Consider the following 17,102-nt stretch of genomic DNA (forward strand, 5'->3'; position numbering starts at 1 on the left):
TTTGATACGAATAAGAAAATCGGCTATGATACTATAATAAACAGAAAAATAAAGTTGAATATTCATGAGAAAATTTTAATGATGTTTAAGATATTAACACGTCAAGTTCTTATACATTCAAGATAAAAACGTGTTTTTAAAAAATCGTTTATATAACCACAAAAAGCAGACGACGTCACGAAAGCAGACGAGAAAAACAGCGAATCAGAGATGCGTACAGGATCGGGATTGAGACACTCGTTCTGTAACACAGCTTTCAATAGTGTCTACTTTTTGAAATTTTTACCTATGATTTAACATAAAAACACGGCTCACAGCTTCATAAAGTGCCCTTTATATGTATACAGTTTTTCGTTACACAGCTTTATTTAGCGTCACACTTATGGATATTGTAACTTATGATTGTCCTTGCATGTTACGAGTTATTGCTTTGGCAGGCAGATACAACATAAAATCTTCCACCTAATTCTAAGCTATCTGCTTCTCAAAACGTTGCAACGTTTCTAAACAAATCCTTTGTTGGTTTCAGTTTCGTTTTAAGCCCTAGTTATTAAAGTAGGACCCCCAAACCAGGCGCTTCAAAGGCGGGGAGTAGTTTAAATAAAGTCATAATTATAATTTTACGAAACGTAATCAATAGCCTGAAATTTGAGAGATCGTCGTTCAAATTATTTGAATTCTTTCAAGGATTCCAACTGTATTTCGGAAAGTTTCACCAAGGATTCTATATTTTTAGAAGGATAGGAAGTGACTTGGTTCCCCTGTATAAACGGCCTGGAGGGAAGAGCGTTTAGTTTTACAAAAGAGTGACGTCACTTTTACCGCTTTTACTCACCCCCAAGGCCAAATCGTTCGACGGCGAAATGGGCTTTGGCGCCTTCACGGTAGCGATATTTGACCTTGGCTGGATAATTTTTGGAAAGAGCTAATGCGCAGTCGCGCGTTTTCTTCCCGGCGCGAAAAGCGCCATCACTTCCTATCCTTCTAAAAATATAGAATCTTTGGTCTCACATCAAATTTTCGTTGACGCAGGACGTCAACGTACCAAACTACAGCCTTGTAAACTAAGTCTTAAAGATAGCCCCAGAGTAATCAGTCACGTGTTTAAAAATCGGGAGATAAAGCTGGCCACACAAATGGTCCACCACGACTTATCAACCTTAAAGGAAAAGTCGCGTCAAGATAAGCTTAAACGACACGGTTTAAATGGGGTAGAACTTCATCGTGTAAAAACCGCATCCGATTTCTCGTTTCTAACGGCATGTCTTCGAGAAGCTCCGGTAAATTATCTTGCTGAAATTGTAATTATCCCGAAATATTTAACCGAGGAGCCGAGGAGGACGGAAAAAGGACTCACTAAATGGTCACCAACAACACCACATCAAACATTTAGGTTAAACTGCACTCGATGACATCTAACACTAGTCGCGTGGCGATTATCTTGACTTCACTGGTGAGTGTTCTTCAAGAAGAGTACGGAAAAAAATTTACTTTATCGGCTGTTAACCGAATACTACAAAACGAGATAATTTGCCAACAAACCACTCAGAAAAGTCAACTCGCCCAGGATAGTCTGCGTCGTTCAGAGCTCGAAACGTTTGAAGGTGATACGGCTGAGACTGATGAATACCCATGATTTGCCAAACCATAACGTGATTTACACCTAATTATCTCCCAACTCGCAGGGTTCTTTTTCCAGGATCAATTTCGGCAATAGTAAGAACTTAAGTAATAATGGTTTAAATCAACTTTGGTTTAGTAATTAACTTGGTACAAGTACCTGTTCCTCAAGGGCTTCTGAAACGTTTTGCACTCTCTCACTAGTTTGTCCTAGTTAAATTTGTCGATAAAGCGCGTTATTTTGTTCTTTAAAAAGTACCCTACCTTTAATAGTACAGAACAAATTCTAAAAGGCCTAACTGACTTTCTTTAAGGCAAATAACGAAACTATTTTTATCCTCTTGACCTAATGCGTTCAGAGGAGATAATGCCACACAAATTGTGTCAAATCTCATAAATTACAGTTTATAGGAAAATAACGTTCCGTGTGCATGTATTGTGAGAATATTTTTTCCTTCGCCTAAGCTTAATCGTAACACTTTACGCAAATCAAACTGAATCAGTACCATTCCGTGTCTACAACAGTTTCCTTTGTATTAATTGACATTCAAAAAACCATTGTAGGATAACGCACACTGCGACTAGTTTAATAACGCACTTTTGGCATTTGTTATTGTGGTAATCGCTTTAACGTCAATAAACAAATAGAAACTAATGGGTTCAAGGCAAAACATCGAACTTCAAATCAACAGCTATTTGTTTGTTTTGGGCCCGGTATTTTTTGGGCTAAAACTCTGAAACAAAGCTTTTTAGGACCTATGTTCATTGAATATTTTTCACTCATTAGGACCCAAAGAACACGCCCGTATATTTATGACCTACTTATCCCTGTTTAGTTTAGAATTTTGAAAATAAAAATCTAACTTATGATTTTCCATAAACCCTTAAATTATATATGTATCTCAGCTGGCTCTATCTATTTAAGTAGGTGTTTTAGGGGTGGTAAAAAACAATCAGTAAATTCGTTGTACAGTAACTAGTTGCGTGACGACCCTTGGGCTACTTCGTCACCGTTGCGGATGTGTCCACACTGTACCGTTCCTGAAACGGAAGTTCTGCGCAAGACCTGGATATAAATTAGTTGAACTAACGATGTGAGGAAAACAAATTAAGACCTTAGTGGTGGTAGCCGGCTCGATTTAATCACAGAGCACATCTAATTGGAAGCAATTTGAAAATATCATTTTGTCTTAACGAAACCACATTTAATGGTATTTTCCTCATTTAATAGAAACAGTGTTAGGTATTTTAAGAGTCGGCAATTAATCTATAAGTAGGGAACGCACCCTGATAAAGAAAAGTCGAAATACCGAACTTTTCAATTTTTAACACGAAACCAATAAACACTTTTAAGGTCCTCTTTTTGTCGTGGACATGCACCCAACGGTTCGACAACAGTCCTCCCCTTAACCAACTCCCGCGTGCTACAGGTAGAACGTAAAGACGAACCATTTATCAAAACAAAAAATATATACAGATTGTATAAATACTTTTTACTAAATTATCTATTGATTAACACAAACCTTAATGCAACCTACATTAAGTATAAATAATAGTGACCAAATTCGCCAAAAGAGCCTGCACCCTAGGTTTAATCGATATGTTTTACCAATGAGCTGCAGAAACCACGACTTACCTCTCACTTGAATTGTAAAATGGCTTTTGAGGGATATTTGTTATGAAGTTGTAATGAATAGTCACATTTAAATTGGTCATTTAAAGTATTAAATTTCGCTGTTTCTTTATGTCTATGCGAAAAATTTGCGGAAATTATATTGAATAGAGGTTTTACGCGCTTATTAGCATTACTTTTACCTAATTAACGCCTTTAAACAAGTTAGCTTAGTGAAAGTGAAACTAATGAATTTGTTATGCAATTTTGTTTTTTTTCTAGATATTTCGACTGTCATTCGCGGGAAAACGGCATCTCTCAACTGGCACAATGCTCAACTGCGTTTCAATCGACGTACAACAATTTAGAAATTTTATAATACTGTCTTTTTCGATCGTAACAGCACCTGTAGTGATAGCAGTCGGAAGTTATCTTTTGTGGGATTTATTAGGGATATCGGCTTTGATTGGTGTTCTAATAATTACGATTTCACTTCCTCTCAATATATTTTTAACCAAGATATATAAAAAATACCAGGTGATATTTTTTGTTTTTCATATATTTGATGTTTCTTAACAATCGTGACAGAAAAGAAGCCGTGTATACTCATTTTAATTTATGTTTATAGCAAGAGCTCATGAACTGGAAAGATAAACGCCTGAAAATAATGAACGAAATATTGACTGGAGTGAGAGTTCTAAAATTTTACGCGTGGGAAAATTCATATCAGTCTTTAGTGGAAAATCTAAGGAATCGAGAGGCGCTGCTTTTAAAAAAATTAGCATTAATCCAAGCGATCAACTCTTCATTATGGCACATCATCCCCGCTTTGGTAATTTTTATTTAACTTATAATTTTGATAATTGGGAGTTAAAGTACGGCACTTTAAGGAATGAACTGCGTTTTGCCGATTACGATTTTTACCTCTCCGAGGGGACTATGTCCCCTAGGAGGGGTTATACAACCACCGGGTCTGTCTGTCAGGCCTGCGAAAGCGTTCGCATTTTCGGTGCAAAGTGTAATCACTGCGTACGCAGTTTCTCGAAGGGTTGGCAAAACCACCGTGTGACGGTGAGCGTTAACGGATTGATTTGTGGTTGGATTTGGTTGGTCTTTTTTCGTCAACGCTTACCGGATATTTCGTTATTGTTATGTTGTAGGTCTTGAATGTTGAGTTCGTGTTGTGATTGTTGTGGATGTTGAGTTCGTGTTATGACGGTTGTGAGTGTTGAGTTGGTGTTATGATGGTTGTGCATGTTGAGTCTGTTGTGTTTGTATGGGCGTTTTCTCTCCAACTTCTTCTTAATGACTTTGGGACGGACCGAGTGCTGAGTGTTATGCTACCTCTCAACGTCCAATGGCAGGGTTTCCACCAGTTGTACACGGTATTCGTCTTAGTATCATTTTGCGATTTTTTGGCGCCGGCCGGGAATCGAACCCGGGTCTGCCTCGTGAAAGAGATGTACTCTATGAACTCAGCCACCAACGCTTGTTAATTTACGGTGTTTTTTTTTAAAACAGCTTTGGCAAATGTCCTTTACAAAGTTATAACGTTAGGTACTATAATTTATTTTACATCATTTTAAATATATATAAATTATATTAATCTTATATTTAATTAAATATTTATAAATTATATTAATCTTAAATTTAATTAAATATTTATAAATTATATTTATCTTATATTTAATTAAATATTTATAAATGATATTAATCTTATATTTAATTAAATATTTATAGATTTAATTAATCTTATATTTATTTAAATATTTTAGTATTTTAATGTAAAATTGGATCGCGATCAGGAATTGAACTCGGGTCACATTGTTACAATGCGGATAGTTCACCGCCGAGCCATTGACTTCCTTAGGGAAAATATTCAAGTAAAGGAACAATTATGATTATGAACCAAACGGATTAATACAATATCTGTATATATTGTTTATTGAATGATAATTAATCAAAACTCCCGCGGAAACTATATCAAAGTAATAATATAGCGCCACCGTATGGAGAACTATCAATCAAACCAGGTAAAAAATATAATCTCTTCTATTTTCGAACTTTAGTCAAATCTTGACGGGTCTAAAAAACGCCAAATTAACGTATATAAAGCCGTTGCCGTCAATAAAGAAGATTTAGTCTTTCTTAGTTCTTGGCTGTCAGACGAACTACTACAGGACGGGGTTTTGGTGTCGGTCAAAAGTTATGAGGTAACTTTGCGGTTTTAATTAGTATGTTCGGTCTTCGGTCAAGAAAAGAGTTAAATTGTGTTTCGCGTTTGGATCGTGAGTGAATGGACAGTGCGTGTTTAAGACTGAAAGTGTTGAAGTAATTGTGAACTAACTCAAGTCAGCTGTAAGATAAAATTGATTGTTTTTATTTTTTGAATTGGAATAACCTAATTATACCCTTGAAATTATCAACTGAACCTGTGAGGCTAATTAAGTAGATTGGAAGTAATTAGTAGCGAACAGCCTTCAGCTGTTAATTAAGGCAAGAGTTTATAGTAAGGTAGTTTGAATTTAGTTAAAATTACTCAGTATAATTTATGATATTTACTTAAGTGTAAGTATGTTTTGGTTTATTTTTCAATCACGATGAACTAAGACAAATCTAGTCTTAGACACTTGAGAACCAGTTCTGTACAATTACGTAGGAGGGATATATATTGTTGGGTTATTGATGAAAGTTAAATCTAGAACGTTTCCATAGACTGTTTTGAATAAAAATAAACATTTATAATTTCGCATAATTCTGGTTGCCATTTTATTTTCTAATCACTCGCCCACAACATTACAGTTCTGGCAATCCCGAATCAACTAAATTTTTGATATAACGGCGACGGGAAATTTTTATCGTAAATTTATCGCGCGGCCTTAGGGAATATTCTTTTAACTATCGTTTAATTAAAATCGGCCCGATTCCGTTAAAATTATAAACCAAAAAGCGAGCGGTCGTTATAATACCCTCTGTAGATATTTCTTTCATTAAAATTTGCTTTGTATTGTCACGCTTATAATTTACGAGACGTTTGTTGAAAATAGAAATGGTTTTTATTTACACTTTATTTACAGAATGGTTTAATTGAAATAAGTCAAGAGCGCGGCGGTGAAACGGGGTTTCTCTCGTTAGGGATAATTTCCTCACGAGGCGCAGCTTTTACAGCTATATAATCCCCGTGAAGGAAATTGGCGTCCAGGGCGAGCTTTTGCAGCCTTTCCTCCAGATCACCAAACCTGTAGTAGGCTGGACTTTTCAGTCTTAAGATCCCACTACAGGCGGCCGAGAGATACTCTAAAAACCTCACCGAAGCGCGGCTTTTATACCCGCCGGAGTTGACAACAGCGCTACTAGTGGTAGCGTCTGACGCTTGTGGCTTGCCTGACAGTCTTATGATTGTGAATGATTAATGTGTGGTCCGTCCGCGACAGCTCCCCCTTAAGGAAAAAGCCGTCCCGGCGTAGATGATGGAAACTGAAAGAAAATTAATGGTTAATGATGGAGCCCGAGGTGATCTCCTTCAGAATGCGGCGACGAGTAGTCTGAACATCGATAGGAGCGTCGATACTCGTGAATCCCCGAAGGTAGCGGTCAACCCAAGTGCAAACGTAAATTCCACTGTCCGCACTGTGTTGCGGCACAACTAAGGATGAGATCCGTAGAGAGAAAGAGTCTGCATCGAAATCCAAAATTCCACGGAGAGCAGCCTCGGTGGTCAGATACTGTTTGAGTAAATCCAGCGTTTTGGTGATTAGGTGCGATCGTAGAGTCCCAATAGATTATGGTGGAGCGGGAAAAATCGACAAGCACTAGAGCCCAGTGGTGGTGGTCATAATAAGGTATGATCGAAAATTGGTACCCAAAGAACTCCGGTTCCGAGGAAGTGAAATGCACCGCCTCAGAAGGTGGATTTGTGGTTAAAAAGGTAGAAAACGACACGGGATAGGAGAAAGCTGTGTTGGCTGGTTCGACGGAAAGACGATTCTGCATGAAAAAATTCATCACCGATGCTGTTTGAGCGTATGTCGACAGATCGTGGGAGTCCATGGGTGGTATCTTTAGGCAGGCCAATTCGCTTGGCGTAAGAGAAATTCCGAATTTCTCCTGACCCAGAGTTTGAGTAGAGTTCTGGCGGGAAATGTGATGAACGACGGCGGCCGCCGACGGTGAAGGTGGCGGAAACGCTAATGCCGACGGACGGCGTTGAAGACGGCGTTCATTCCGTCGATTCTGTTTCTCCACAAGGCGAAGAACGGATGGATGAAGAGGTTCCTGTACTTTGAGAGCCTTTGTCTTAGCCTGATATCGATGGCGGCGTTGTTGATGGGATGGTTTCATCGTAAACAGTTTTGTTTAGTTTCGTCTTTTTTGTTTTTGTTTATTTGTAGTGAGCGTGTCTGTGGTTCCGGACTGAAGGAGCGAGAAGTGAAAAATAGATTTGGCGCCAATTTTCTCGTTACAACAACAAATGCGTGGCAGCCGTGAACTTCCATTGGTCAAAACGTAAAGCGATCGGGGCTTACTCGTTGGCGACTCGAGCGACGAAGTTCCTTTTGGCTAGACGCGGGCGAGTCCATCTGAGAAGGTAGTTTCGGGGGTGTACGTGTACAATAGGAATTAGATCGAGGGGATTTGTTGAGCTCAGTCGGGGGATCGTCGAATGATTAACGGATGATCTTGGGGTTTGGTTGAAAAGAAACCCGTAAGGTGGCAGAAGGTGTTTGGAGCTTTAAAAAATCTTTTCGCGGGAAATATGGTTTTAGGCGCTCCACAGACACAAGGTCAGTTTTTGTTCCTTCGGAGTTGCGTATTTCGTAATTATTGGTGGCAGTTTGGCGAATTATTTGATATGGTCCGGCATATGGACTCAGCAATTTTTCGCAAAGTCCTGGAACTCGGCGAGGAGATTTGAGATAGACCAAGTCACCCTGTTGATACGTGTATTCTCGGCGTGTCTTATCAAAGCGTTCCTTGTCCTTTTGTTGAGCTATGGCGTGACGAGAGGCTGCTAAATCCCGAGCGCGTTGAGCGTACAGGATGTTCTCAAATCCAAACTGGCTTTTAACGGTGGTGGCTATTAACTGCAAAGTAGCATCGAGGCGAAGGTCGGCTTCGTAACCATGAAGAAGAAAAAATGGAGTGTATTTCGTCACGGCATGTAAAGAGGTGTTATAAGCGAACACTAAAAATGGCAGGAAACGGTCCCAATCGCGATGATTGCTGGAAACGTATTGGGCCATCATGTCAGCCAGAGTTTTGTTGAATCGTTCTGTCTGGCCGTTCGTACGGGGGTGGTACGCGGTAGTTCGTCGGTGTTCGATGGTAAAAAGCTTGTTGATTTCTTCCACAAGTTTATTTACATTTTCTGTCCCTCTATCCGTGATTAGTTCACGTGGGGCGCCGTAGTGCAGAATTACATCTTTAGTGAGAAATTGAGCAGTTTCTTCTGCGGTACCTCGTGGGATTGCCTTGGCGACCACGGTTCGAGTGCAATAGTCTGTGCATACCAAAACGTGAACGTTACCATCGTGGGATTGTGGGAAGGGCCCCAGTTTGTCAAGTCCAACGCGCGCGAAGGGTTTGCTGGTTGGCGGTATCGGTTGTAGAAGTCCGGCTGGTTTGAAGGGGTAGGTTTTTTGTTTTTGGCAAGAGTCACACGACTGGACATAGCTGGTGACGTGAGCCAACATTTTCGGCCAGAAAAACCGATTTCGAACACGCTCCCAGGTACGTTGGAGCCCCAAGTGACCACAGGTGACATCGTCGTGAAGGGCGAAGAGAACTGCGGTCCGAATTTCCTTAGGGGCAACTAGAACCAATTTGATTTCGTTTTCTGTTCTGATCTTGCGGTACAGGAGATCGTCCATCATCTCGAAACAACGTGCGGCGCGTATGAGTGGTTTCGGAGCTCTCACAGGGTGGCTTTCCAAGAACTCAATGATAGCCGCCGTGTACTGATCTTTGCGCTGTAGTGCAGCAATGTCAAACTGGTTGAGGTCCAGATTATCGGGGGTCGTTGCGGATGAAGTGAGCAAGGTAGCGTGTATTTGTGGCGCTGGTTCAAACGGTGCCCGTGATAGAGCGTCAGCGTCGAGATGTTTACGTCCATCTTTGTACTTTATAACTGGATTGTATTCTTGCAATGTGAGCGACCAACGGGCCAAACGACCGTTTGGATTTTTGACCGAAGTAAGCCAACAAAGACCGTGGTGATCGGTGACGACTGAGAGTGAACGTCCGTAAAAGTATGGACGAAATTTTTTAACCCCAAAGATAATTGCGAGGCATTCTCTTTCGGTTGGGCTATAATTACGTTCAGCGGAATTGAGAAGGCGACTTGTGTACGCAACAACCCTTTCTTGTCCTTTTATTCGCTGCTTAAGAATAGCCGAAATACCATAAGCTGAGGCGTCAGTGTGGATTTCAAACGGTTCTTCCCAACGAGGATGTTGAACAATGGGGAAGGAGATTAAATGATTACGCAGCAGCTGGAAGGAATCGTCTTCGGCTGTACCCCATTCGAATACTTTGTCTTTTTTGGTAAGTTCGGTGAGTGGTCGAGCTATCTGGGCGAAGTCTTTGATGAATCGCCGGTAGTACCCTGAAAGGCCAAGAAACTGCTGAACTTGTTTGACGGTTTTTGGCGTTGGGAACTTGGCTACGGCTTCGAGATTGCGGGGATCTGGGGAAATTCCATTGCCGTCGATGACGTGTCCAAGGTAAACAATGCGCGGTTTTGCAAATGAACATTTTGTAGGTTTTATCTTGAGATTCGCCGTGCGGAGGCAAGTGAGGACTTGATCGAGATGAGACAGATGGGATGTAAAATCTCGAGAAAACACTACAATGTCGTCAAGGTAGGCCATGGTGATTTTCCACATGAGGCTACCAAGAGTTTTATACATGAGGCGCTGGAATGTTGCGGGCGCATTGCAGAGCCCCATACCAAGGACATTGAACTCTTATTGGCCGTCGGGTGTTACAAAGGCGGTTTTCTCTCTGTCAGCTTCGTCGATTTCGACCTGGAAGTAACCAGAGGCCAAATCTAATGTTGTGAATAGGGATGCCCCGGCCAGGCGATCCAGGGTGTCATCGATCCGTGGAAGAGGGTGAACGTCCTTTTTGGTCACCAGGTTTAATTTTCTCCAGTCGACGCAAAAACGCCAAGAGCCATCACGCTTCTTGATAAGGACAACTGGTGAAGCCCATGGACTACAAGATTCACGGATAGTTCCGTTGGCGAGCAATTTGTCGACCTCTCCCTGCAAGACTTCACGTTCCTTCAATGACTTTCGGTACGGATGTGAGCGAACTGGGGACGCATCACCAGTGTGAATTTGATGGTGAATCAGAGACGTACGGCCTAAGTCGCCTTCGAACTTTGAAAAAACAGTGGAGTGTGTACGAAGAAGGTTTATTAATTGCTGGCGGTGAGTTTCAGGTAATTTTGTGCCAATGTCCAGATGGGGAGGAAGGTCGCAAGTTTCGTTGGTAGAATCGGAGGAATCCAGATAACGGAGGTAGATGATATCATGGGCTCGAGCGAGTGTGGCATTTCGGTTGAGAATAATGGGCCGGTGATGTGGGTTAGCGACACGAACTAAAGCACGCCCATTGCGAAAGTTAGCGAGAGTCTTGCAAACTAAGAGGCCGTAGCGATTAAAAGTAGTTGATAAAGGCTCAACCATCAGCGTTCCAGATGCAACAGCAACTGAGACTTCGAGCGGCATTTCGGAATGGGCGGGAACAGTGACGTCCCGAGTGTTTCGAACGAGATGAGAGTGTTCGAAGATGACATCAGGAAGTGGAAAGTCCTCGTTCCCGATGATGACCGAGCGGGTACGGAAACTGATTTCGACCTCGTTTGTGTCGCAAAGCTCTAATCCAAGTAGCAAGTCATAGTCGAAGTTTTGTATCAGCAAAGCCTCAATGCGATGAGTTGTGGTGCCGATAGTGACATCCAGAGTGGTAGCACCCAAGGGTTAAATCAATGAGCCATCTGCAACACGTAGTTGAAGCGAACCGGCGGTTCGAATAGGAAGACCCAGAGTACGCGCTAAAGTTGGGTTGATGATGTTCTTAGTGCTTCCGGAATCTATTATTACTTGGATTTTGGTGTTGCTGACGGTAGCATTGAGGGATACTAATTTGTTGGCAGGGCTTAGCAGTAGAGGGAAAGAGACTGGACTGGACGGTGGAATACCCTCTACTACTACCGTCGAAAGTCGTTTCCCTGGTAGCGAGAATGAGGATGAGGGGATGGACTGCGTCCGCGATTCAAAGAGGAAGATGATTGACTTTGTTGAAAAGGAGATGGAGAACGAGGTCGAATGGTGTTGGTTTCTGGGCGATACGGCGAACGACTACGGGTATCCCGATTTGGAGTGGTCTCGCGGCAGTAAGAGGCAAAATGGTCACGCCGACCGCAGTTATAACAGGATATAGTACTGTCTCGGCGCTGGGTTTGGGGACTAGGCTCTCGCTGATGGCGACCGAGTTGAAGACGTTCCATGTCACGACGGAGTTCTCGAACTTCTCGACGAAGGGCATCGAAGTCACTTCCCGTAGATGGTTGAAGAAGCGTAGTTGCAATGGGTGATGATTCGAGTTTGGCAGTCCTGGTGGCAAGCGTGGTCAGTATTTCCAGTATTTTACCCTCGGTCGGGCTAGGTGAAGCTTGTGACGGGAGGGAACTGACGGTACGGAGTTTATCCAGGAAGTCAGACGCGGACGTGGGATTCATCAGGATGAGTTTATCTTTCAAGTCGGGAAGAAGGCCGTTAAGAAGGAAATTGACTTTTTCCGACTCGGGCATGGTAGGGTTGGCTAGAGAACATAAGCTGATAGCTTGCCTATAATACTGTACGGGATCACCGCCTGGCAACTGACGGTGAGCCAATAAGTCGGTGAAAACGGCGCGGGATGATCGACCAAATTCACTGACTAAAGCGTCTTTCCATTGAGTCCAGGTAGTGCGAGGTGCAGCGGTGTGGCTACGAATCTGTGCAGAATACCAAGGCAAAGCGGTACCGATTAGAATGGATGTCAAAAGAGCTAAACGGTCAGCATCGGTTTTTCCTACAGTCCTTTCTTCAAAAACCGTAATGAAATCATGGACGTCCTGCGTAGCTGGATCGAATTTTGGAGTGTTTTGGTGGAGGTTTAACGCAGAGAGGGCGGCTGAAACTGCCGCGGCGATGTCGGCAGCTGTGGCCATGGCTGGAGAAGATGGTGATCGATGATTGCGAGTTGGTAGGACGAGACCCAAAAAATCTGGCTCCAAATGAAGAGCCCGACGAGAAAAACGACGAGGCTTTGGGTCGCGCGGAAGCGGCGTAGCCGGGAGAGCGTGAGATGCACCGGTCGACGCGTCGAGCAGCCGAGGCGAGACCGGGAGGTAATACTCCGTATCAGCAGATGAAAATGAGTGCGTCGGCGAGGGTGAAGGGCCTTTGCTCATAAGCCAGTAGAGTAACGGTATACGGGAACGAAACCGGCGCCTCCACCAGTTGTCACGCTTATAATTTACGAGACGTTTGTTGAAAATAGAAATGGTTTTTATTTACACTTTATTTACAGAATGGTTTAATTGAAATAAGTCAAGAGCGCGGCGGTGAAACGGGGTTTCTCTCGTTAGGGATAATTTCCTCACGAGGCGCAGCTTTTACAGCTATATAATCCCCGTGAAGGAAATTGGCGTCCAGGGCGAGCTTTTGCAGCCTTTCCTCCAGATCACCAAACCTGTAGTAGGCTGGACTTTTCAGTCTTAAGATCCCACTACAGGCGGCCGAGAGATACTCTAAAAACCTCACCGAAGCGCGGCTTTTATACCCGCCGGAGTTGACAACAGCGCTACTAGTGGTAGCGTCTGACGCTTGTGGCTTGCCTGACAGTCTTATGATTGTGAATGATTAATGTGTGGTCCGTCCGCGACAGTATTATATTCAACTGACAAACTTGTACTGTAAAAAGGGTTGAATTCAATTGTGCATTGATATAGTACGTCTAACTCACTGTTGTAACTACTTAACTAATGATATTCTGAATAAATTAAAATTGGTCATTTCGTCTCAATTATTTTAATTAAAATTTTATACCGGGCGGGATAGAACTGGGATAACATTTTTAACAAATTACTCTAAATTGCGGAGATATATCTTTAAGGGTTATCTCGAGAAATTAATACCACTAGGGACAATTCTTCCGAGGAGAGGTATATTTTGGCTTGCCAACTTGTTCAATATCATTTGAGCAATCTTTTTCTTAATATTGCTTAACAAATATTGTTTCAAACAGATTTGCGCAAGAAAATATAATGAAACACACAGTATAACTGATTTATTTTAATACCTGACCCAATATCTTCTTGAAAATGTGGGGATATTTCAGTTCCCGAGTAATAAGTGGTATTTGGATTAAATTGAATCTTCGATGAATTAATAAATCTTAACGAGCTCCGTAGAGGATTCACCCTAAAACTGCGTAATATTCAATAAGACAAACTACTAAAGAGCACGCGGTCTTTTTTATAGCTCAATGTAGCCCAAGGGCGTGGTCGGTTGTTAATCTTCCAATAAGCGAGGGTTTTGGTAGGAAAGGAGTTTTATTTTACTAGTAAAATACGAATAATATTTAAAAAACTTACAACGGAAACATAGTAATTATTTGCAGATAGACTTGTTAAAAATTAAATTCATGCCCCATTTTTTTGTATATAAAATAATTAACATGTGTCTAATTGTGTACGTTTAAAATTGTTATTAAGTGTATAATTGTGATTTGTGTAAATTTATTAACTTGTGTATTTTATTCTTGTAATTGTATTTATTTAGTTTTATATTTTTCGAGTTTCATTTCATTGTTATAATTTGTATTTTTGGCACTAACTGCCATATTGTTGGGGTCCTAATCCCTTCCGACGTCACGAGTTTGGAATGTTTGGGGAAATTTTGAATGGGTCTTGACCAATGGGAGTGGGGAGTGGGGAGTAGCCTCGCTGCCCAAGATCCGGGTTTTTGTGGAAAAATTGGCCTCGTTTTTCTGGCCGTTGAAGAGGCAGTTGTAATTTTGAAAGAAGGAAGAGCGGCGGTTAAAAATTCTTTAGCTACCTTTATTTTGTGCGCCTTTGTTCGGTAGTTAGAGGTTTTGAAAATAAATGGTTTTGGTTTGAATTAACTTAACGTGTTCATCATTTCAATTCTTGATCACCCCTTAAGAGTCTCTCGTTTTTCAGTCGGCGAGTGACTTTAGTGTACTTTATTAATTGCTCTCCCCCCCTGTTGCGTTTAAGCTTTTTCGCAACATTTTTTGGTGCCTGGAAACCCGGGAACGGTGATCGAGTGACGAAGTGGTGAGTCGAACGTGCGGTTAAATTAATTTGTGAAGCGGTATTAATATTAGTTAGAGCTATGTCGAGTGAAGAGAAAAAACTAGCGCGCCTAGTTAGCCAGCGGGGCTCGGTAAAAACGTGGATAACTAAAACATTAGACAAGGTCGAGGCGAGTTTGAAGTTAGCGGAACCGGACGTAAACTCGCTAGAAGATTGGATCGGAGTTTTGAACGCGAAAGAAAAGGATCTTTTAGCCTACGACAAAGAAATTCAAGAATTCATGGAAGGCGAAAAACTGGAAGCGGAATTAGAGGTGACAATGATGTACAACGAGCGGCTTATCATCGTGCGGAATCAGGCCATTCGATACGTGCAGCGGCACCAATCGTTTCATCAGTCGGCGTACCAGCGAGGTCCCCCGGATCTCAGGCGCGAGGAGGACAACCAGTCTATAAGGAGCGTGACGACGGCGACCGTTCCTACGGTGCGCCTCCCGAAATTGGAGATACCACGGTACGACGGAGACTACCTCAAGTGGCAAGCCTTCTGGGGACAATTCAAAACGGCGATCCACTCCAGAAAGGAAATTGAAAAATTAGATAAGTTTGTTTTTCTTAGAAGTTATTTAGAAGGGAAGGCCGCTAGGGCCATAGCGGGGTTAGCAACCACGGAAAACAATTATGACGCGGCAATCGAGCTTCTTCAGGATAGATTCGGGAGACCGGAACTTATTATTGGTAAACATAAGAACAATCTCATTCAATTAAAACCAGTTACGAACTCAAATGACATTCAGGCTTTAAAAGATTTGTATGATTCTTGCGAGGTAGAGGTACGAAGCCTAGAGGCGTTGGATGTAAATGTTGATAGTTACGGTAGTTTTTTAGTGCATATTATCGGCGGGTTACTACCCGAAGACATTGTATTAGCTTTTGGCAGAAGTCAGGTTCATAAGCGATCAGAATGGGAATACAGAGATTTATTGAATTATGTACAAACAGAAATTACGTGTATGGAAAGAGCGCGCTCCCTTAAAAGAACCGAACCTCAATCTAAAATTGTCCGGGATAGACCAAATTATCAAAGTAGTAACTATGGTTCTAAACCAGCGAGATATAATAATAATAACAGGAGCGGGCTGCCAACGGCAGCGTCTTTAAGTGTAGGGGTCACTCATAAAATTCCTAATGTCAGAAATTGCCCTTTTTGTGACAGCGCGGATCATCCCCCACACCTGTGCGAGAAAAGTGTTACGGAACGTAGGGAAGTTATTTTAAACAAGCGGTTATGTTTTATATGTTTAAAAGGTGGTCATATGGCGGCTAGTTGCCATCAAAAATGGCGTAGATGTAGATTTTGCGGGTTAAAACACCACCAGGCGGTATGCGTCAGCAACGAAAATAGTGCTCCTAAACAACCCGAATCGTTCGTGAGACAGCCGGCCAACCCCACGGGGGGAGCGGCCGTAACAAGCGCGTGCGTCGAACGTCCCAAGAAAATGGTACTACTACAAACAGCGCGAGTGTTAGTCACCGACACGCGAGGAGAAAAATTAAAGTCGCGCGTGTTTTTTGACAGCGGTAGTCAAGTTAGTTTCATCAGCGAGAGTCTGTCACGAAAGCTCAATCTCGAGGTCCTCGGCGAAGAGACCGTGGACGTGCATCGGTTCGAAGGCGGATCGCCCATTCGGTACAGGCGAAAAATCGTGCGGGTAAATTTGAGCAACCCCCGTCATCCTGAAAAGCGGTTTTCTATCGTCGCGTTGGAAGCGCGAAACATCTGTAACGCGACATTCAATTCGCCGCCACCAGACGTCATCGAAGAAATGGCCAAGCGCGGTCTACAACTCGCGGATGCGGACGAATCGGCTTTCGGAGTTCAAGAAGACGCTCCCATCGAAATTTTAATCGGCACGGATTACCTCTGGTACATCATCAACGACCAAGAGACGGAAAGATTAGGACCGGGTCTCGTCGCGTCAAATTCCCTCTTCGGATGGACAATCAACGGTCCGACTAACTCTACAGCGCCTTCTATCGGAGTCAATTGCGTAACGGTAATGCGGGTCGGTATCGACGAAGGTCAACTCTCCTCTCAACTACGATCGTTCTGGGAGTTAGACGCCCTCGGTATCGTCGACAAATCAACTAATCAATCGGAAGAAAATGAACAAACAATGCTGGCCTTCGAGAAATCAATCGCCTTTAAAGATGGCAGATATCAGGTGGCTCTTCCTTGGAGAGACAACGTAGGAAAATTGGGTGACAACTTCGAAGTAGCCGGTCGTTGGACGCGGAATCTACTCACGAAACTGAAGGCGAACCCGAGCGTATTTGAAAATTACAATGGAGTCATGGCGGAGCAGATCAAATCCGGAATCGTGGAAAAGGTCCCAGACAACGAATTGGTACCTCCAGCGGGGAGGCCAGCGTATTACCTTCCACACAGAGCGGTACTACGGGAGGGAAGCCTTACAACCAAGCTCCGGATCGTTTACGACCCGACCAGTTTTGCGAAAGGAACGCTTTCGTTAAATGA

General features: G+C 42.6%; 1 protein-coding gene across 2 annotated transcripts in view; it reads left to right on the forward strand.

Annotated features, from left to right (window-relative positions):
- The window catches only part of LOC149926298 (ATP-binding cassette sub-family C member 1-like), a 94,985-nt gene that overhangs the window by 33,580 nt on the left and 44,303 nt on the right, over nt 1–17,102 (forward strand). For both annotated transcript variants that reach the window (XM_090158528.1, XM_090158527.1), the window contains exons 9-10: nt 3,515–3,769; nt 3,861–4,064. In XM_090158528.1, coding sequence (XP_090014654.1) covers nt 3,515–3,769; nt 3,861–4,064 — 459 coding nt within the window. The remainder of the gene's footprint in view (nt 1–3,514; nt 3,770–3,860; nt 4,065–17,102) is intronic.

This window comes from Leiobunum rupestre, chromosome 9 (genome assembly GCF_980474605.1).
Source record: "Leiobunum rupestre chromosome 9, qqLeiRupe1.1.hap1, whole genome shotgun sequence".
Lineage (NCBI taxonomy): Eukaryota > Metazoa > Arthropoda > Arachnida > Opiliones > Sclerosomatidae > Leiobunum > Leiobunum rupestre.